Source organism: Charadrius vociferus, unplaced genomic scaffold, assembly GCF_000708025.1.
Source record: "Charadrius vociferus isolate BGI_N301 unplaced genomic scaffold, ASM70802v2 scaffold147, whole genome shotgun sequence".
Taxonomy (NCBI): domain Eukaryota; kingdom Metazoa; phylum Chordata; class Aves; order Charadriiformes; family Charadriidae; genus Charadrius; species Charadrius vociferus.
Window position 1 is genome coordinate 6,794,577 of NW_009649570.1, and position 22,302 is coordinate 6,816,878.

Here is a 22,302-nt window from a genome sequence, read left to right on the forward strand (position 1 = left end):
GGTCACAAGACAATCCAGGAGTTGGTCACCTGTAGCTTCCAATTTAATGCTCCTCAAGGGAGGACTTAAAAAACATCACATCACCCCCAGAGAGACTGGCCCTACTTAAAGGCCATTTCAGTGCAAAAAAGCTGTCAGTGAGTATTTATTTGAGCAGCCCAAGCCAAACTCTAAATCCAAACGACGTGTGGGAATAGCCAGGCAGCTATGGAAGACTCTACCACGCCTTCAGCTGAAGCATGCTGCCAGGGCCCAGCCCCGTGCTGCCAACCAAGTGGCTCGTAGTTGCTGAATGACCTCTGCTGCCGGCTCCACAGACATTCACAGCTCACTGATTTTTTTTTTTTTATTTTTATTTTTTTTCCCCCTACTTGAGAGAAGCTGTACAGCACCAGATACTTGTGAGGGGGAATGAAATCAGACAGCTGTACAGAACACACAATTCACCTTTAACTTTACTTAAAATAGAGTTTATTAGCTTTTCTTTTAATACAAACATGAGAAAGGAAAACCACCTGAAGATGTAGCATTATTTTCAAAACTGAATTGTGATCAATACCTGAAGTGCCAAGTTCCATGGATTTGGGAGCCAGGGGCTGGCATATTTGCATACCGCAAAAGGCTGTATGCATCATTTTAACAGTTGAGTGCAGCCAAACTGATGGTTACACTCAGCCAGCCCCACTCTCAAAGGCACATGGACCTGCTATTCAGTGTAAGTTTCTGGGCCTTGGCTGGAAGAGGAAGTGCACAAAACCCGTGTCATTCGGAGGGAGATCTGCTCCTAGGACAAACCGCCTAGAATCTATTTGGATCCAAGAAGGGAAGATACTACAAAGACTTGTAACAGGAAGAGTCTAATAATACTTATCCTGTTTAGAGTTCAGTTTCAGAGCCTGAAAGTAAGCTCCATTCCAAAGTCTCAGAAAGAGCAAAACCCAAGCCTCCAGAGAAGTTGCACAAGATAAAATTCACTTCGCAGAAAAAAAAATAAAAGAGGGTCTTATAGAAAGCTTTTTGATAATTCTCAATTGAACACAATATTTTTCAGTCTACCTTGTTAGGTAGTCCAGGATTCTCAAACTCATTACTGTCTCATTATGAATGTAAATGCCTCCCGGGAAACAAAACCCCAAGGAGAGCCAGATGGATGCACAATATCAGCTTTAGGAACTCCACTGTATATAGCACAAGAGATCTGCAGTAGAACTCAGAGAAGCAGTGCTGCACACACGCCATTCACCACTGGATTGCTACACTGTTTGGGATGGTGATGATGTTTCCAGACCAACTTTCTCATTCAATGCCTCAGAAAAATATACAGATTGCGTCTCTTCCAGAGCAATATAAGTATTAGAAAATGAGAGAAGCACCATAATTCACAAGAAATGCAGCATGGACCCTATACATTTTAACAATACATAAACCCATATCTCTGCCCACAGTCATAACATTCAAAGTCTTCTGACAATCTCTACTGGAGTGAAGTTGTGGGTGCAGAGTTGGAATTCCTTCCTGCTGGGCAGCTTCCTGCTTATGAACAGATCACCGATAATAGCAGCTTTTAGTAGCCAAACCAGGGAAAAGCCTTCAACACGTGTCTATGCTACTGTTTTCAGCTTCAGAGTGGCTTTATACTTTACGAGTCCCATGTTTTGTTGTTTCGGTTTTGTTAACACTGCATCGACCTGAAATACAAATGCAGCGAGACTCTGGACAGGGGAGAGGAGGGAAGAACATTGTAACTATAGTCATGTGGTTAGTGTTTAAATTCTAAAATTTAAAACTACTTATTATTAAAAACCTCAAGAGTTCACAGCTATAGGCCTACATAGTAAGCAAACATCTGTGGGGGAGAGAAGGAGAGAAGTTTGTTTTTGCACCTCTGGATACATTAGGAGAAGAGAGTTGATTTGACAAAGGTCTTGTCTTTTGCACCAAGTATGCTCCTCAAGCTCTGGGCTCCCCTGGCTAGTTTACCCTCCTCTCCTCCTCTTGCTGGAAGACACCATCACCGCTGGCTTGTGTGCATGGAGTGGTGGTATTCCTCCGATTCATATGGATGCTGGTTCATGGTGCTGCACCTTTCTCTCTCCTCAGGAGAGGATGGCATTAGAACGGCGGATACCAACTAAGTTATCAGCACTGAAAGATCGTCTCATAGCAGCTTTTGACAAGTCTTTGTATTTGTCTTCGCACAACCGGGAGATAGCCTGGATACCATGTTCAGATACAAAATGAAAAGTACACATTAGAAAAGTTTGAACATTCAAGGAAGCTTTTACAAGTGTGATATACCAACAGAGCAGGCACTCTGTAGCAGTGACGCTACTAGCTTTTTTACCTAGAATGAAGGTAAATAAGAACTACTTTGGAGGGAAAATACTAAAGGGCTCTGTCCCCATGCTAACAAGAGCCCTATCCATCAGAAAGTTAAGACGTAAAGAAGGCAAGTGGTTTCCATATCCAAGTATCTTCATTATTTTTGCAGTCTCACTATCTAACGGAAAACTTGGATCCATTTCAGACTAAGAGTTTGTGGAAGTTACGTGCAAAATTGCATCTAGTAGCTGGGTCTGGTGCATGCAGCAGCACAAAAACTTTTAACAGTACAAAAATGCACACAGTCATTTCTATAAGTGAAAAGGTTCAAACTGAAAAGGTTTCTGCTCTGTGCAAGTGAGCCTAGGAAACTAAGTTCTACTAGGATGTCCCATTTTGCCTTTACCTTCTCTACACCCTCTCCCCCAAGATACTCTCCTGGGATCACTCACATGATCAGGTTCCTGAAGAGGTTCAAGAAGGGAGGGCAGCCCACGGCTTGATGGCACGGCAATAGACATGACACTTTAATAGAGCTATTAAATATCAGCATATGTGGACAAACAGTATTTAACTGCTTTTCCACCCATTTATTGGCTTGCCTCTCCCCTGCTTATTTAGGCAGTCAAGCAGTCTTTATTCTGATGCACCTACTCCAGTAACAACCCTAATTATTTAAATCCTAATAACACGATTGTCCAGAAAACACCACGTGTCCTCCCCTGTAAGGCCTATTTCTGATTGGAGCCTTCAGGCATTATCAATGCAACTAAATAAGGATACTAGTAATAAAAGGCTGAATTTCAGTCCTGAACATTTACTTCCATTAATAATTTACCACCTATCACCAGATGAACTTTCAGAGTCTTGCGATCAGCTACAAGCCTACACCATCCCTTTAAGGCAGCACCCATTCAGCATAGCCCAGTGTTCTGGAAGTTCAAAAGGTGAAAAGCACTCTGAGCATGAATAAACTTCTAAGTGTATTTTAAAATAATTATTTACATTTATTTCTCCTGACCTTCTGGAGGCATACATTTGGCTCAAGAGTGGCATTCTTTGAGACACTGGCTGCATGAGCTCCCGGTACAAGACCAGACTCTCTATCCTGTTTTAATGCTAGCACATCAATCATAAAGCAACCTGTGTTGACATATTTAGCCCCAGTTGCCCATATGGTGTAAATCAGGTTTCAGTCCCTGGAATACTAATGCACTGCTTCATACAGGCTCCTATCAACTGCTCGTGTGCTTCTAACCGAAAGGTAGAATTAAAAATTTTAGAAAATGGTTAAATATTTATCACATTTTAGAATTAAAACCCAAAATTTTCTATATACATGCATTAACAAGTACATTATGGCAAATCACATACTGTAGTGGAAATTACTCTGGTTCTAAATACCAAGCCCCCAAAGGCTAGCAAAGAAGAAACAAAACAGGCTCACAATCTGTAAATCATCCACTTATGCCTGGGCACTGAGCAGTTCAGTAAACAATTTCATGTGGAATATGAACTGCCCTACAACCACATTTACAATTAGTGACAGTGTTAGCTTAAAGTGCGAGTAACAAGGGTGAGACAAAGCAGAAGAGTTGCATTGCTTAACTTTAAATAGAGGAATTCGTAGGCATATCATACCTATCATTCCAAAGGACCCAGAGGGATCACACTTATTCCCAAAGTTCAGACACTTCTGGGACAAAAGAAAAAAACCTGGCACTTGGCAGAATTATTGGGGGTAGACAATAGAACAATATAAGCCAAGAATACCGTAGCACACCCTTCTTTGAAAGGGGCTATGGTATCAGTGTACACAGGGCCTGCAGTAATGCCTTTGTTGAAAGGTCAACAGAATAACATGCAGAGTCATCAATTAAACCTGGACAGATGAAAGAACGAGAAATTTTGCCTGGGAACCCAGGTAATTTAGATATTTTCAAAATGTCTTACATATCTCCAACAACTAGGAAGACTGACTCTGCAAAAGTTCAAGTTTTTTAAAATGAGCCTTCATACCAAAGAAGGCTGCGGGGACTCACAGAGGGGAAGCCTTTCCCATTGAGCAGAAAGGGCCAGCAATCTGTATTTACAACCCTCTGGACATTCTGAAGGACTCCTAAGAAGCATCTATTCCAAAAGTTTATCTTAGAGCATCATTTCTTTGGAAAGGTGAGGTTCTAAAAGTTGTGAAAAGAAACACATTATTTCTGCAGCTGTCCCCAGACAAATGGTTTATTAAACCATGAGAGCAGTAAGACTGCTTCCTCTAAATGTAAAAGCAGCTGTGCAGTAGGATGCAGTGGGAAACCTTCAGCTGGTAGTATTTAGAAAGGTCTGAGTGTGACTGTCTCTAGGTGCTTGGAATACAGACTGTGACCAGGGAAGGACAGACAATCCATTACATATGACACTAATCCTTTCAATCTTAAGTAGCCTAGCTGAGCTACGGTTCCCGAAATAACACCCATTTTATTCTGCGATCTGCTAGACTTCCGTAATCTCTGTCCTTTCCTTTCCTCAGAATACTAGCTTAGCCTAGGCATGGTTTTAGAAGTGCTAACTGTAGTTATAAAGGGGTTAAATTAGCCTGTAATACACTAATTTAAAAGCTTTTTAGTTTTTCTAACTGCCACTTAACATGATTAGCAACAGATGCTCTTACTACACATACAGACAGAGTCCCCTGCTCAGCCAATCTCAGACCATTACCTCCAGTTTCTGTGCTCTCTCTTTACTGAGAGGCTCCAGCAGAAAGCTCAGGTTATTGTCATCTGCTAGGGAGCGAAGATCGAAGTAGTATTTGGCGTAAACACTGGCAGGAACATTGATATTAAACTGCAGTAGCTCCAAGAAGTGCCTTTCCATCTCGTTCCTAGGAGGCGTAAGGGACAGAAGACAAAAGGAAAAAAGATTGTTTTAGCTGGCTGAAAACACTGAAGAGACCTCAAGCTTGTTTTTAAAACCAGCAACTTTGAAACAGTCATTGAGAGCTCTGCATTATTAGTTTTGAGAGACAGGTCATTCACTGGTGCTCAAAACAAGGTGCAGCTTTTGAGTCCTGGCACCTCCGGCTCAGACAGAAAGGTAGTGCCCTGTCGTGCACTCGCTCGGCTGACCGGGGAGGTTCATTCTTCGGAGTTCCATTAGTGCAGCTGTACAATTCATGCGCCATTCTCACTCTCGTACGGCCCCACACTATAGTGATCAGATGAAAGGAATGATGTATGCTGTTTATTAGCTCTGAAGAACTTGCAGACATTTTCACCAGGCTGATAACAGGAAGGGGGTTTATTGAAGTAGAGGCGGACTAACAAAAGGAGTAGGCAGATCACCACGGCAACAAATGGATCTATGAAGAGCTGCTGCTATTATCTCACAGAAAAAAGCCTCTTGAAGCAACATGGATTCATCTCCAATAAATAAATAAATAAGCAGCATTAGGTGGGAGAAGGAATTTTCTCCTCAATAGCATTAGGCAGGGTAACAAAGTACTATGTCAAAGGGCACTGTCCAGTTTTTACTCACTCGTCTATTTTCACTGGGCAGAATATTTGGAGGAAAGTGGGGAGAGCGCCATGACATGAAAAAGGCTGCTTCAGCTACTGTACTGTGGTCAGCTAAATCAGAGATGTTCTACGGAGGAAAAACAATGTTTTACAAATTAACCTAAAAGAAACTGGTGGCAGCCAAACCAAGCAATTAAGTTCAACAGTAGCTCAACGATTGCTCCTACTGGTAGCAGACCTGTCTCAACAGAATTTAGCAGCTGTATAGGCCAACTGTGAACACACCAGAAGATAAGTTGTACAAATTCAGTGCCAAGGCTGATCTTGCTTTTTGGGAGCTTTTAAAATGGATGTTTTACCTATCAGAGGGAAGGAAATAAATCAAAGAATCATCCAGGTTGTGTCCTGTATTGGATGGTGGGTCTCAATATGAATAGCAGCTTTGTGCTCGTTCCTAGCATAGTGGGCTTGAGTATCATTGAACCTAGTGCCAAAATTAATTTCCTGTTCATATGGTCATAAGCCTATAGAAATGTAAATCAGATAATGTTTTGATGATCAGCTGATCAGAGCTTGATTTACCCTGTGAATAAATGCTCTTCACTGCCCCTTTTGTACTCACTACGCTAATACATTTTAATTGTGTAAAAATACAATTCTTCATTGGATTAACAAGTCTATTAACAGTGGTTTAAAACCTGGGAAAGGATAATGCCCATGTGTTTTCTGTGCCTTATTTACAAATATATGTAGCCAAAAGAATGAACAGCATGTGTCCCCTTACAAGCAATCATAGCAAGATTAGCAGCTGCACAGTTAATTTTTCAGTGATTATGGATTCACTCTCATCAAAGCAAGAAAGTTTTGACAAAGGATGACTTCCAAATATCAATTTAATTTCCTTTGATTTTTTCCCCATTAGAAATAAGTAAAACAAAACAAAACACCTCCCCAAAAACAGAAGAAAAACCCTTTCAGTAAAAAGCCATCTTGCCTTGGTCAGATAAGAAAGGGCTTGTGATAGAAAAAGCAAGATGAACATTTAACCTATGTTGAGTAAGAAGAGGCTAAGGCAAGTTAACTCATCTGCCAGTCGTGAGGCCTGGATCATGTATCCTTTAACAAACTTTAACCCAGGAGAAGTTTCTACGAGAGCCACACAGCTCACACTGCTAACAGAGTTGTGAGGTGGGGCTCCCAAACGAGCGTCTTTAAGCAGTAAGGAGAGTGTGTTTGGTGGGGACGAGCTGCACCTACACTGCCTTCAGAAGAGGTGCCTGGCTGGTACACATATGTACACACACCAGTTTGCATAACAGGTGAACTAAACCAAATACAAATCCTTTTGCCCATTTCCAGAGTGGTGTAACTCACATGCTTGGCTTGCAGTGTCTCAACAAGAGTATCCATCAGGTTTAGTGAGATCATTCTAGATACATAGAGCCCAGAGGAAAATTCACAGTCAGTTCACAAACAAAACTTGCCACCAGTCCTTGTAGACAGGCCTTTACTGCACAGGAATGGCCCATCCAGGGAGCAATACCTGGTAGAGTCCTGCCAAGCAATCTTTAGCTGGGGTTTTGGATGGATTTTACGGCAGCATCACCAGCCATCTCCAACATTAGAATGCAACCATGCCTGAAATCCTTTGCCGATTGTTTTCTCTCAGTAACACTTGTATTCAGAACGCCAAATACTCACTATCAAATGACTAGTTAAAAAAAATACTGGAACTACTAAAGCTGACAATTACCTATAGTACCAACTATTAATTGAAAGTAGACTTATAAACTCAAAACTCAGTTTTGCTGAGTATTTTAAGCAGCTTTCTAAGGTCCTGCTTATAGTGATGTTATCCAACTGAGGAGCAGTGAAGCCTGCCAAGTTGCAGCAGTGCGGTGCCTGGGATGTATATCCCTGCGCCACTGTCAGAAAGGGGTTGTACAATTTCTGCCCATACCTAAATTCAAAGGTCTAAGTCATTTCAAATGAGATGGGATTCCAAAAATCCCATCTTCAAATTGGAGGAAAAAATAAGCCTAAATTCAGTCTATTTTCCTTACCACCATCACTGCTTTGAAAATGTAAGTACTGACAATTTCAGGAGACCCAGCATCGGCAATAGAGAATAAACATCCTGCTTGTTACAGATATTTTCAGTGCTATCAATTTGATTTGTCCCAAATAGGGCTAGAAGAAGAGACATCAAAAAGAGCAAGATGTATACTCCAGCACTCCTAGCATCACTGACCCCACTTCAGCCATCTCAGAGTTATTTGCAGCAACGCTTCAAGTATGTTCCTCAGATAGATGAGCACTCTGAGCCAGGTTGAGTGAAGATGTACATTGTATAAAATCACTAATTATGCTTTCCTGAAAGCAGGGCTGGCACAGGCCTGTATTTGGAGACAAAGACTCCCAGGCAAGGGGTATGGACAAAACAAGGTACTATGTTTGCTTTTGCTGTTTGCAATGTGAAATAACTTGAATGACAAAAGATGTTTTGGTGCAGACAACTCCCCCATTTTTAGAAATGCTGCCCCCCACCTAAAAGGAAGAAAACTGGATATTCCTCCTCCTCCTAAAGAGTCCCAGATAAATGATTACTTACTGTATTTTAAACACAAGCTTTAGGCTGAATTGAGGGAAGAGAGCTTGGGGCAAGAACAGACTCTCACATAGGCAGCCTCTCAGTGCTGTGTGCAAACATCTACCATCTCAGTCTGCTCCTGTACTAGAATTGACTGTTACTACACAGGCCTGGACACACGCTCAATTACAGCACAGCAGCGTGATAAAACTCAAACACACATAAAATATGTCATGAAGTTTATTAAGGACAGAAAGCCTGATTTTAAGCTAGCCTTCTAGCATTTCTACCACTGTGATAAGGGAAAAAGGAGAACAAGCTGGCAAATAGAACTAAAACAATGATGTTGATATCTAAAAGCTCTGAGAGACAGAACTCTGTGATACAGAGTTTAACAGAAAATTTAATGAGACAAATCCACTCCGCATAGACAGGCCTCCAGCCCATAGTATGAGCCTGGAGCCACAGGGATGAACACCCTGTGAAACTGCAGCAATTGTAGGGCTTAAAACGGAGTACACCAAGAAAAGACAGCAGATTCAAAATTTCTGAAAAACTGAAATCTATATCTGAGACAAGAATATATATAAGGAACAGCCTTAAATAAACAAGTAGTGGTAAGATTGAGGATTTTATTCTCAGCATTGCAGGCAAGTCTAAGAACTCACCCGAAGCGGATGAGCTATAGCAGTAGCTGGATGTAACACATTCAACCACAGATACCAATACAAATGACACCTGTCAGCCAGCAGCAGTGGCTAGGAATTCAGACCTTGAGATATTTGGGCCTTCACTGAATACAAGAGCAGACACATAAGTCAGAAGTTATGGCTTACCTTGCAATTTCTCAAATTCTAAACCAGAAAAGGCAGGGAACAAGCTTAGTTAAATTTTTTTTTCCTACTCAAAATTACTTTTGATGTGACTATAAATTGGGCACTTTAGAGACACACCAATGCAAAAAAAAAAAAAACAACCAAAAAAAAACATCAGTGAAAACAAGCAGCCAGTCCCATGGTTCATCACTGGGGAAAAGAAGGTAAAGAAAACTAACTCTGAAGTTACTCACCCAAGTCGCTACAAATATTAATACAAATTTGTCTCAAAGTAGGGTTATCCAAAGTTTCCTAGGTTAAAAAAGGGAATGAGGCCAGACACCAGATATACATCATGTACATATATCACAGCACCAGAGACACATTTTTTCAGTATGATCACAAAAACTGCCATTCAAAAAAAAAAAACAACCACCCAACCCAAAACGCACCCAAAAACCCCACCGCTGCAGATTAGCCAAACCTTGCAACTTACATGTCTTCAACAGTAATGTCCTTCAATATTTGGCAATAATCCACATTCCACACAGCTTGATCATCCCAGACTTTAGAAGCCAGCAGAATAGCTCCTAGGACTATCCTCTTCCAGTTACTAGGGCATATGTCAATCTCTGCATAGGTTAAAAGCCTTTCCAAATAAACCTAAAAAAAGAAAAAAAAAAGTTTTATGTGTGAAATTAAGACCTGGAGCTGAGTTCTGAGCAGCAAGCATGCCAGTCCAATACAACTATTTTATCCCATTACCATTAAGTATGCCAAAATAAGTACTAGTGATCACTACTTACACTTTAGAATCCAATCTTTCAGGAGTTACAGGTTCCATTTTATTATAACACAAAACCTGGACCACCAAGGTATACAATAAAGTTACTGAAGAATCAGTTTTCAGCAATGAGTACTGCTGTTTCAGGGAGACACTGCTAGAGTTCTTTCCATCACCAAGTCACGCAGTCACCGACAGGTTCTCATTAGGGCCTATCTGGGATAATAAATCACTCAACATCACAGTAGCCTTTCATCACAGGTAAGGTTCAGCACTTGTAGCTTAACAGGAAGTGCTAAAGCCTGCACCATGATCTCTAGTCATGGGACGAAGAAGCATTAATTGCTATCTTTCCACAATGAAAGGAGTTATGGTGCCATTTCTACTTCACCCTGTAAAGAACAGACTGCAATCCTTTACCTACAACGTCATCCTCTGCTTTCATCTACATCACCAACTGCTTAGTGAAAAGTACCCAAGTCTAAAGATACATCTTGCTCTTTTACTCATTCCTCCCATGTAATCTCAAATCAGCCCCAAGATGTTGAATCAGTCCCGTCCTTAAAAGTTTTCTACTATTTCTCACTCCTATAACGGTTCAGCTACTAAGTAATTTGCACTTTCAAATTTGAATATAGTTTAGGGAATAGAACATTAAAACCAAAGTCCAAGGTCCTAACGAAACCTCAGATAAAAATAGTGGATGCAGAAAGCTGTTGTATGGGTCTAAGGTCAGGATCAATCTTTATTACTAGGGTCTCCCCATGCTTTCTTCCCATCCTTTGCTTATAGCCTTCAAGTGGACCAAAGGTGTTCCTATAATAACAGAGCCATCTAGTGGTAAAATCCGCTTTAAAAACTAACTCAATTTCTGTTTTTTGTAAATACTTCAGCTGGCTAGATTGCCCAGGGTTAGCTATCATCCTATTCAGTCAAAATTGCTCGCACGTCTTTGGAAAAGCAAAAACCTCAAACTACTTTCAGAGTTTCAATAGCTCTATCTATCTGGGCCGTTTTAATTACTTATTTCCTTATTAAAGAGAATCCTTCAAGCTGAGTTTGCTTAATTGCCACATTGTTTTTTGGCGACAGTTCCCTTCTGTTCTCCTTTCAGAATGTTTTTCAGAAGGAAGCCACAATGAAGACTGAAGTCTAGTATGCAAAGTGCAGTTTCAGAGACTGTCTAATGCAGCAATTATATAGGTTGTGTTTTTTCTTTCCCTTCATATATATATATGCATACATATATGTATTTGCGTATAAAAAAAAAAGTCATCGCTATCATCAATTTTTTATATCCATCTTGCTTTCTGAAATCAAACAACAAACTGTCATGAGACTATTTTCTTACTATTGTTATTAAGTTCTAAGTACCTGCATGTCACCTGCAGAAAAAACTTGTAGCCTCTTTGGTTTAATAAAAAAAAGAATTGATACAAAGGTGGTAGTGATTGAAGGACATAATAATGAGAAAGTTCATCTCCTGGAGCTCCTGCAGTATTGATCCTCAAACTCTTATGTGGTGTTACTTGCACTGTTCTGGTTAACATGAACTCCAAATTTCCACTTTCCCCTCCACACAACTGAAATAAAAGATGTCTTTGTGACTGAACTTATATACCCCACTTGTCATGATATCCCACTGTTCTGCCTTTCTCAAGCTTCTTCAATAAGTTTTATATTATGAAACAAACAATGTTTGATTGGACAAGTAATTAAGCATTACATATTCATACACAGAAAAAGTAAGTTTCTTTTTACTTAACCACTTCTGTGACTACTTAGAAATCTTCTCTACTGAGTTTAATTGTACAGTGTTTTCATTATTAACAAGGTTTCATGAGATACTGTAACTATTTATATGTCAGTTCAGCCCAGTTCACTCATTGAGTGGAGAGGGAAAAAAAAAAAAAAAAAAAAAGTCTTCCAAAAGCTCAAGTTTCAGTAATCAGGCATCTCTTACCAGTGTCACTATTGCACATTCAGCTGTCAGCTGTGCAGCGCTGAAAAGTGTCCGAACAAACCGGTAGATGTGCTTGTGATCAGGGTCATGCTTGTAGTAGTCATCTGGAACTTCTTCTCGCTGAAAGAAAGTTCTCTGAATTACTGAAAATCTGTCTTAATACTAACTTTGAAGAACAGCCACACATGCTTTTTTCTTCTCACAGAGTAGAAGTATATACAACTCTTCCTGTCACAGAGACACAACAGAATCATATACTGAAAGAAAGCAGCAAGCAGCCTTGCAGTATTATGAATATTCCAAACAAAATACAATAGCTTTAGCTGATATCTTTGTTTTGAACACTTTTTTGATCTGTAAGGCTAACAGGAAACGGCATGAACTACCATCATTATTATAGGTTCTAACTATTGTCTAGAGAACATTTTACAGGTTAAAAGAGATTAAAAAAATAAAAAAGGTTTCTCCCTGCAAGAAAAATCACAGATATATACACACCAGGGAAACACTGGCACTTAAGGCAAAATTAAGAGACTTCACAACATTCTCCTTCCAGCTGAGGAGAAGCTGAAGAACACATTTCAAGAATTCTGTCACAGGTGGAACTGGAAGGTAACTTACACTGTATTCATAGGACTGTTCTTGAGAGATTCCAGAAAGACAACAAAGCTAATAAACAAACAGATTTAATTTTGACACGATGCGAAACTGTTTCTAAATACAACGGAGAAGAAAAGCTTGAAAATAAACAGTCTGTAAAAGCACTCCTAAAATGAGTGTTTAGGAATTCTGATCCTGTCTCCCCAGATGTTCTGATACTCATCGCTCTTCCTGGAAGGATGAAACTTTAAGAGCTCCAACTTTACACACTGGTTCTACAAGACTGATACTTAATAGGTTTCTATCTACAGTCCCAGTTAGACCTATAGTACAATAAAGATACCAGATGAGGACAGCGTAGCTGCTTGACATTAAACAAGCAGTCATAAGGTAAGCAAAGCAGCAACCATTTTCATGTGGTTTTGTAGTTTAAAATAGCCAGATAACAATGGCAAGAAAAATGAAGAGGTAAGTTAACTTGCATGCTCAGTATGAGTCAGCAGTGTGTCCTGACAACCAAGAGGGCAAACCGCGTCCTGGGGTGCACAGTATAACCAGCCGGTCAAAAGAGGTGATTGTCCCACTGTATTCAGCATTGGTGCGGCCTCACACCGCTGTGTGAGTTCCGGGCCCCACAATTTAAGAAGGAGGTGAAGGTCCTTGGAACATATCCAGAAGAGGACAACAAAGCTGGTGAAAGGGCTGGAAGGCATATCCTATAAGGAGCAGCTAAGGACTTTGGGCTTGTCTAGCTTGGAGAAGAGGAAACTGAGGGTGCAACCTCATTGCTGTCTACAGCTTCCTGAGGAGGGGAAGTGGAGGAGATGCTCTCTTCTCCCTGGTATCCAGTGATAATACACGTGGGAATGGTTCAAAGCTGCACCAGGGGAGGTTTAGATTAGACATTAGGAAGCATTTCTTTACCAAGAGGGTGGTCATACACTGGAACAGGCTTCCTAGGGAGGTGGTTGATTCCCCAAGCCTCTCAGTGTTTAAGAGGCACTTGGACAATGCCCTTAATAACTTGCTTTAACTTGGTCAGCCCTGAATTGGTCAGGCAGTTGGACTAGATGATCGTTGTAGGTGCCTTCCAACTGAAACAGTCTATTCTATTCTAACTTTGTACTCTCCACACAGCCTTCTAATACACCAACAAATGGAGGTTACTTCAAGGTGAGCATGCCACATTAGGAATAACATGAGCTGGACTCCCCTTGCATAATTCCTGCACGATGAACAGTACAAAAGCACATCTGGAAGTGCATTTTTGCTTACTGGAACTGAGAAGGAAAGGACTGAGGCTGGTATTTGTGACTAAGCACTGCAATGCTGGTAACTTGAAGTTTGTTACTTCTGCTACGAGGGTTAACGGAGTCAGGATTTTGACTCCTTGTGACTGAATCTTTAGAGGACAAGCTGTTCAGAGATTTATTCCAGCTAATTAACCTTTTTAAAGCAACTGTAGGTACCAGGCCAAAACCCCATTGCTATAGAAACTAACAAGTCATTTGTAGGTTTCCTCTCAGAAGTATAACATACAGCCATTACTATATTTCTGTCTGTACACTGCAGTAAGATAGAAGAGACCTTTAAGTGCTCCCTAAAGGACACAATGATTTTCCTCTGTTCATACTCATTAAATAGGAGGTAAGCTATATGAAAGGATCAAACTATGTCAGTTTGCTAAATAAAGAAAATAAATTGCCCGCTGAAGTGGAGTTGATCCTACATAAATAATTTTCCATGTGAAACTACAGATTCAGGCAGCTAAAAGAGTTTTGGACAAGACTTTTCTCTTGAAGTGCCACAGTCCATATAAAAAGTCTTCTATATAGCTCTTCTCCTGAAGTTTATTATTTTTACTGAGTAAAGAGTTGTATTTATTCAAGTGTACAATTCCTAGCACAATGGGTCACTTAGGGATGAAACTCTAGCAAACTTAAAATATTTAATCATTTATTAATAAGCCAAATCTGCGATATAGATTAAGTTGCAGTCACTCAGGTAAGTCCCAGAGCAAACTGAATTTTTAAAGCCACTAGAGCTCTGCTAAATTAATTTCAAATTAAAAGCAAATGAAGTGGTTCTGTAGGACAGTCATTAAGCTAATAGTTCTCAAACTTGACACAAAAAGCACATGCTCCACTCCTGAGGTTGCCTGTACTATGAGGTTTTGCATCTTAAAGGGTGTACTAGGACCAGTCACATTAAAATCACATGCTGAATGCCCCTAGCTGTTACTGCAAGCAGCATTAAGCATATCTGCTTTAAAATTTTGCCTTGCAGGTTTTTTAAGGACCAGGCTCACTGTCTCCTACTTTGCATGATACTTCATGTATTATGTTCTCCTGTTTGCAGTCATTTAAAAAGTTAGGCAGTTATCTACTAACCATTCAGACAAAGCACAGAAAACCAAACATACTTTGCAACATTTAGAGAGACTCAATTCTGTTCATGATCTAGCTGGTATCAGAAGTCTGGAGGACACTGTGGTGTTTTATATACGAAGATATAATTTAAGATCAATTTGCTCTTGACCTGGTACAAAGCCATTTTTATGACTTATACAAATAATACAAATCAAAATGTTAAAAATATATTGATACACATTCAGAGGATCAAAAAGTCACACTTACTGTGAGAGGATGAGATTTTTCATCAAAAATATCCAATGATCTGTCAGAATCTCTACAAAGTAAAAATCTCTGTTTTAGCCACAAGAGTTAATGGGTAATGTTATACTCTACTAATAAGTATTATTTATTAAAGAGGATAAAGGGACATATTACATAGTTCAGCTCTTCCTAGAATATGGTATGGAGTTATATTGTATTTTTGCAAATGATGCAAATTTAATGATGGGATCTTACAACTGAATATTTAAGAAGCTAAACAATGCATAGCTATCCGTATTCTCATATTATGCTTAGTACAGTTCTCCCTTAAAATCAGAAAGTCTCATTAATAGCATTTATTTCAAAAAGGCAGCTGCAATTTTGAAGCATATGCTGTAACTAGCTATAATAATAAGGTTTATTTGTACAGGGGACAGAGTGTTCCTTCACCCATCAAAACTAATCTGTACTTCTGTATTCAGGAAAAGCTAAACCAAGTCCAAAGGCTGATTTCTGGTGAGTTAAGTGTATTTCCCTCACTCTCTCTGTTTTGACTTTTTATACTTCATACTCGATGAAGCATGTATCATTGGATGGGTACTGACCCTTCCATATCAGCTCAAGAGGGGGTACAAAGAGGAAGCAGATACAGCATGAAGTGCCAGATTTTTAAACTCCTTTAAGTTATACTAGCTGTTACTGCAGTGACCAAGACCATATTCCTGGCACAAAAAGAAAGTTGTTATATTTCAGAAAAAAAAAAAAAGTTCACTCACCTGTTCTTTATATGGTAGAATATTGCTAATGTTACACTAAAAAAGAGAAAGAAAAAAAAGGAAGACTTAACAAAGCACATTTTGTGCACACTATTCCACTGCAAAAGCTGTTGTTCAGGGCAAACTGTTCAGAATCTATTATGTATTGGCTTCCCTTTACATTCTCAAGTACTCTGTGTCTCATTTCTTATGTTTACCTGCCTGAACAGAAACCGGCCAAATCAAATTTGCAAGCCAAACTACTTTCATATTCATTGTACAGATGTTTGTACCGCAAAATAAATATTATACCACATTTTAAACACACACTTTCATTGCCTGATTAAATGCCATTTATTGAAGATGTGGACTATTCACAACTTAAATATAATAAAAGTTCTATTTGATGTCACATATACTGTTGTAGAGATTCTGCTGCTGATTTAACTCTGTATCTCTGGCTGTCTAATTTAGGACCAGTCTTAAAAAAAGAGAGTAATAAAGATTATATTATGCTAGCATAATGCAAAAAGGGGACCAGAACAGATCTCGGTCTCTGCTGAGTCAAGTGAGGCAATAAATTTAATATTGACACTCATCTACTGTGGCCAAATTTCAGACATTTTACTGGCAGTGACAACCCAAGCACTGCCATCACAGGAATCTGTCACAGGGAAGCTCTGATCTGTTGCCAGACATACACCACTTCAAAATGGCACAAGCACCATCTTTTAGGTTTTTTTTTTTTTCCCCTCTAGAAAAGGAGGGAGGTGTGACACGCTAGATACCTCTGTTTGAAACCAAATTTGAAAGCGACAAATCAACTTGAACATTTTCAAAGTCTACTAAGTGTTAATACAGTAAAGCCTTCTGGGCCTGAAGCTACTTGGCCTTACTTTCCCTTCAAGCACATTAAACCACTGTTCTCAATTCTTAGCTGGTATCATCTATGCACCAAGAACTGTCTCTGTGGTACCCAGAACATTAGGTCAAACAGCCATTTCCACTGGAGAACCAAGACGACTAATTAATTATCAAACTCACCTACCTGAAATAACAAATATATGAAGACAAAGTAGAACGGCTACAACTAAAACCAAAGCCAGCAACATCCTGTTATCCACAACTAGAGGGCAGACTAAGACCACTGGCAAGTAGCAAACAGAGTCCTACAAACTTTTCCTGCCACCCCATAGAAAATCTGTTTCAAGTTTTCCCAGATCAAGAGTTTCTGGATTTGGCTTTCAATGGGAAGACTGAGCTCCCCACCCCCAACACACACATTTAAACTGAAAACGCTGACACACTTCTGCACTGCCCCAGATTCTCAAGTGCACAATGATAACTACTTTGAAATACAACAGTATATTAGTTCTCTTAGTACATTCTGCTCACTTCAGCAGTCATAATTAACCAGACCTCTACACCAGTTCCATGACCAACCTGAATAAGCAGTACTGTGCTTCTCTCATCCAAGTGTGAGACTGGCTTTGGAACAGACAAGACCACCACAAAATCCCAAATAAACCTTGCAATGCTACTCAGCCCCTTGTTGATGACAAATGGTTCTTACCACTTTATTGTGCTTCTAAGGTTAGGTTGGCTGACGGTGCTGTCATCTATAAATATTGTTGAGCATGAGCTGTATTTTTTTGTAAGTTGCCCAGGAGAAACCTTGGAGGGGGGGAGAAAAAAAAAAAAAAAAAAAAGATAAATACACTCAAGAAGAGAGTCTGTAAGCTTTGGTTTACCACACTGAATACTGGCTTTACACCTCAAGTAGTTACTGCAGAGGAGGTCTTTGTAGTTGATTGCTCCTGCTATGTAAGCTAACCTATAGCCATTAAGTTCCTGAGGATACCCTTTGTGTAAGATAGTTTATAAATCATCCCTTGTAATATACAACATGATTTTTTTATGTAAATAATTTTCAGCAGAAATAGCTGCAGCTAAAGCAGCAAGTCCTCTGATTTTCTCAGTTCTCCTTCACTCTATTCTTGCCAGTTCAGGTCTTAGTCTTCCCTCTTCAACTTACTTTATTAGATTTCCCTGTGACTCCATAATCATCTTCTCCCTTCTTTTATATCCTATACCTTTACATTTTCTGGTTATCCAGTATCATTCCCTGTAAAGACAGTTGCATTTAGGGTTTTGTCATGTTATATTTTAGAAAAAAAGAAACTTCTTCCTGACATTGCTCACTTCAGTCATGTCTTGTTTAATATCTGGAATCTGGAAATAAAGTACTACTATTACCCTTACTTCTATTATTTAGAGCTAACAATATGTTCCATCATCTATCCTAATCATATAGATTTTATAGAGTAAGAAATCTTGCTGTAAAACACTAAGCGAGGCTTCCCTGAGCATTTTTAGAGAATGCCTTGCACTAGAGCTAGGACATCATAATTGAGGGAGGATTTTTAATCAAGCAATTCAAGATTCATTAGTTTTTGCCAGAGTCTTTTTAAACATCTTGTCTAAAAACTTGAAAGTCTTCCATCTGAAAATGGTGGCACCCTTTATAACTCAATGGCTGCCTGGAAATCTCCCATTCCAGCTGAAGTTTGTCCTATGGTAAACTCCCCTCTTCAGGGCACCCCACATAATCATACTAAATACCACAGACTTGAAATATCATTATCTTACCAGTAACTTACCAGTAGACACTTCTGCTAAACAGTATTTTTAAGCTGCATTAATAACTTCTATTCTTAGCTTTACTAGTTAATAATTTTTTACCCACTTATTAATGACATTGCATCTTTTTTGTATGTTTGGGTTTTTGTTTTTTTTTTTTGCTAAGTGAAGTGTCAAAAATAACTAATATTTGCGGAAGAAGCTTAACTAATGGATTATCATTTGTTTATGATGCTGATTGTAATGTTTGTTCATAATTCGCTTTTCATGGTGGATACATTTCTTACAGTAAGTCCTGGAGTGAAAGCTCAAACAAGCCATTTAAGACTTGTCATCTCAGCTAAGAAATTATTCCAGTTTTATTTCTGTTTAAAAAAACCAACAATGTAGGCAGTTTAACTTATATTTGCTCCTTTACTATTCTGAAATGCTCAAGACTGATACAAAAATTCCATTCTTATTTTTTTGAAATCAGCCATTCTATGCTCTGTGATACCGTGCCTGTTTGTGTATTTTTTAAAGACAAAGATAATTCGGTTTTATCTTGCTAAGGAGGATTTGGAACATGTGTAGGACTATATACCTAAAATTACTACAGTTGTTTCTTGAATTTGTCTTTGTCCCAATATGCTTATATTATCTATATAGCACACTAAGAATTTGTTTTACTTACATGATTGATGTGGTTACTCTTCCTCTTCTCTCGCACTACAGAAAGAGGGAGAAAGAATGTGAACTGAAAGTTTTCTAAAATACAATTTCAATTTACATTCAATAAAGTCATTCTATTAACCTAGTCGTCTGAAGTACATAAGTATTAGAAGTTTCAAATTTGACTTTAAGTGTCTGGAAAAACAGTTTGAGGAAAAAGTACTGAGTTTTATCAAGCTAGTAAACTACATACTACTTCTAACTATCCACAGGTACATTTAGCAACTACTTCTACCCATGAAACTAAGGGAGAAACATCTCAGCTTTGAAAAGATGCTATGCACCATGAAAAATTGTATGATTTCCGATAGCTCAAGTAGACAATGTAAAACATCCAACAGCAACCACTCAGCAAACGGATATAAAAACATCACACGCCAAACCTGCCAAAGACACACAAGAAAGAAGGTGCCCAACATTACATACATGTTCTCTTTCTCTCTATTGACAGCAGAAAGTAAAAAGGTATTTCACTACACAGGACACTGGCACAAGCTATGCCTATTTATAGGCAGTTTATATAACTGCAACCATGTTATTTGATCATTTTAAACTGTGTAAGCCTTTCAAAAAAGACTGTAAGGTTTAACTTCCAGCTATAACAGCAGCAGTAAAACAGTGCTGTTAAAGGAGAGCTGAGAGTTGCACACATGCAGAAGGCTATACAAATGTGACCAGCCTGGACGGATAACTTCTCCCAAGTTCTGACCTCAGATCATTACCACCTGTTAGCAGGACACATCCTCTAACATATTTAGAAAAATTAACAATTGGAAGAGAGTATCCACATTTTTTTCGTCTTTTTGCATAAATCAAGTCATAATCCTGGTAACATCTCAGTGAGAGGGAACTTATGGATATTAATTCTCCTAGTTCTACGGAAAGTTAACTAAAGAAAATCCAGTGAAATTAGAAAAGAAATTCCTCAGCCTGACTTGTCTATAAAATTACAATCAATTCATCCAACTAATACAAACTTCAGAGAATAGTTTAATAATTATTATCTCACCTAGAACACCATTTTTCTACATGAACACAAGTGTATACATTTCAATACATTAAATTTGAAGAATACCAAATCATGTTTAAAAACAACACTACCCCTAACAAGGATGTTCATGTAGTTTGAACATTATTTGCAGCAAGGCTGAAAGGCTGCACAGTGAAGCTGCACCACAACGTTGAAGAACTGTGTCAACTTGCTAATTGCAACTTAAGCAGCAGTCATCTAAGAGGCGTTTGAAATGTGCAGGTCAGATCCTCTGTTTGAAGCAGTCTTCATTTCCTTGGTATCATCTCTTCTGGAGAATCACGCTAGTCCTTGTTTCCACTGCTCACAGATTATCAGAGCATTGCGAAGTTGAAACAACTGACAATTTTACTACTTGCCATAAGACTCTGAATAGCAGGACTGCAAATGACAGACCTGTCAAAATAATTCTACTTTTCTGTGACAAAGCTATGCCAAGGTAGAAGACACACTACAGCTTTCAATCAACACATCCAATCTCAAGTGCAACACTGTCTTAGAAAAAACAGTGCTTCAGAAGCATTTTTAAAAGAACATCTTAAACTCCTTTTTAATTGTAACTTCAAAATTTACTATTGTCAGAATTCTTTTTTATTTGTGCAATATGGAAATGCCTCGACTGTTTGAGAGCATTTTGGAATGCACGAACTGTAGTAATTGTTCAAAATTGACTTTATTAAGTAAACAAGGGATCTACAATGAAACTGAAAATCCCAACACAACCATGTAATTAAAACCAGGATTCAAGAATAATTATGCTACTGAAACTATTCAAACAGTATAAAACAACATATTCAAAAGTAACGGATATAGACTTAAACTTATTGTTCCTTACAGAAAACTGCCCCTTTTTTTTTTTAATTTAAAGCAATTTTTAAAACAGTCTTTGGTCATAAAAAAAACCCAAACACCACTGCTTGAACTTGGATTACACTTGTGAAGAAAGCCTTGCTCCTTCAGACTACTAGGATGAGCTGTATAATTAATATAGGCAGTTATTTTTCCAGGTTTTCTCCCACCTTTTTTTAAATTGGAAAAAAAAAAAAGCTTACCATCTGTTTGAGACTTGCTCAGGAAAATTGTGCTTGCTCTGGGATGATCAGATGGATTAGATTCCAAGGCTAAATCTGAAACAGAAAGGACAAAAAAGAGAGACCTTTAACAGAAGATGATTACTGTAACAATTCCTACCGAGCCTTAAAATGCTCAAGCACAGTGATGGAGACAAGATCAGAAACACATAGAATGGGCTGTCTCTCTAAAGCAAAACCTTACTTTTGCCAAGATAAATAAAAATCTGACATTTTCACCTCTGAAAAATAGCTGGTGGACTAATCCTACTGCCATGAAGCTCTGAAGTAGCTTATGGTTTCCACCAAAACAAAATCTGGAGGGAGACCTCAGAAAGCAATACCCACCTTCAAAAGTCAGTATGTGCCCCTGCATGTTGGGGTAGCTGGATGTGGAGCCTGTGCTCAGTAGAGGGCAGAAAGCTAGAATTTTAGCAAAAGCATAATTTAAAAAACAAAACAAAACAAACCACTGCTGATCTTTTGATCTTTCATGCTAAGCTTTAAGTAGCCAATACAGCAGGAAACAATCTCTATGGTCTTAGAAAAGAACCTAGTAAGTAACTTTTACAGTGCTGGCAAATATCAAAACATGGATCTTGCACTACTCTGTTCTTTTGGATCAGGTAAAACCCTGTACAGAAAATGTATATAATTATTGAAGAACAAAATGATTACTTTAATACTTGGCCACAATGAACCAGTGATGACATTAGATGAGGATATATTACTCCCTTAGATTAAGAAGGGAGTGATCACTAAAAAGTTTGTTGATGAAACTCTAAACATCATGATGAAATTTTGAGCTGCATTAGCTTTGACAGAAGAAACAGCTGTTCTGAGGAAGTCACATTACAGCCACACTGACTTATGTGAACATATAAACAGAATAATCTAG

The 22,302-nt window shown here is 38.8% G+C and overlaps 1 protein-coding gene across 1 annotated transcript; it reads right to left on the minus strand.

The window, feature by feature from the left end:
- Positions 1–454: 454 nt before the first annotated feature.
- On the minus strand, positions 455–21,780 carry CCNYL1 (cyclin Y-like 1). The gene is made up of 10 exons (XM_009890244.1): positions 21,753–21,780; positions 21,387–21,461; positions 19,267–19,301; positions 17,527–17,627; positions 15,975–16,010; positions 15,220–15,271; positions 11,984–12,103; positions 9,733–9,899; positions 5,035–5,197; positions 455–2,213 (listed from the first exon to the last, which is right to left on the minus strand). The coding sequence occupies exons 1-10, from the start codon at positions 21,778–21,780 to the stop codon at positions 2,097–2,099; spliced, it is 894 nt and encodes a 297-aa protein (XP_009888546.1). The 3' UTR covers positions 455–2,096.
- Positions 21,781–22,302: the final 522 nt, after the last annotated feature.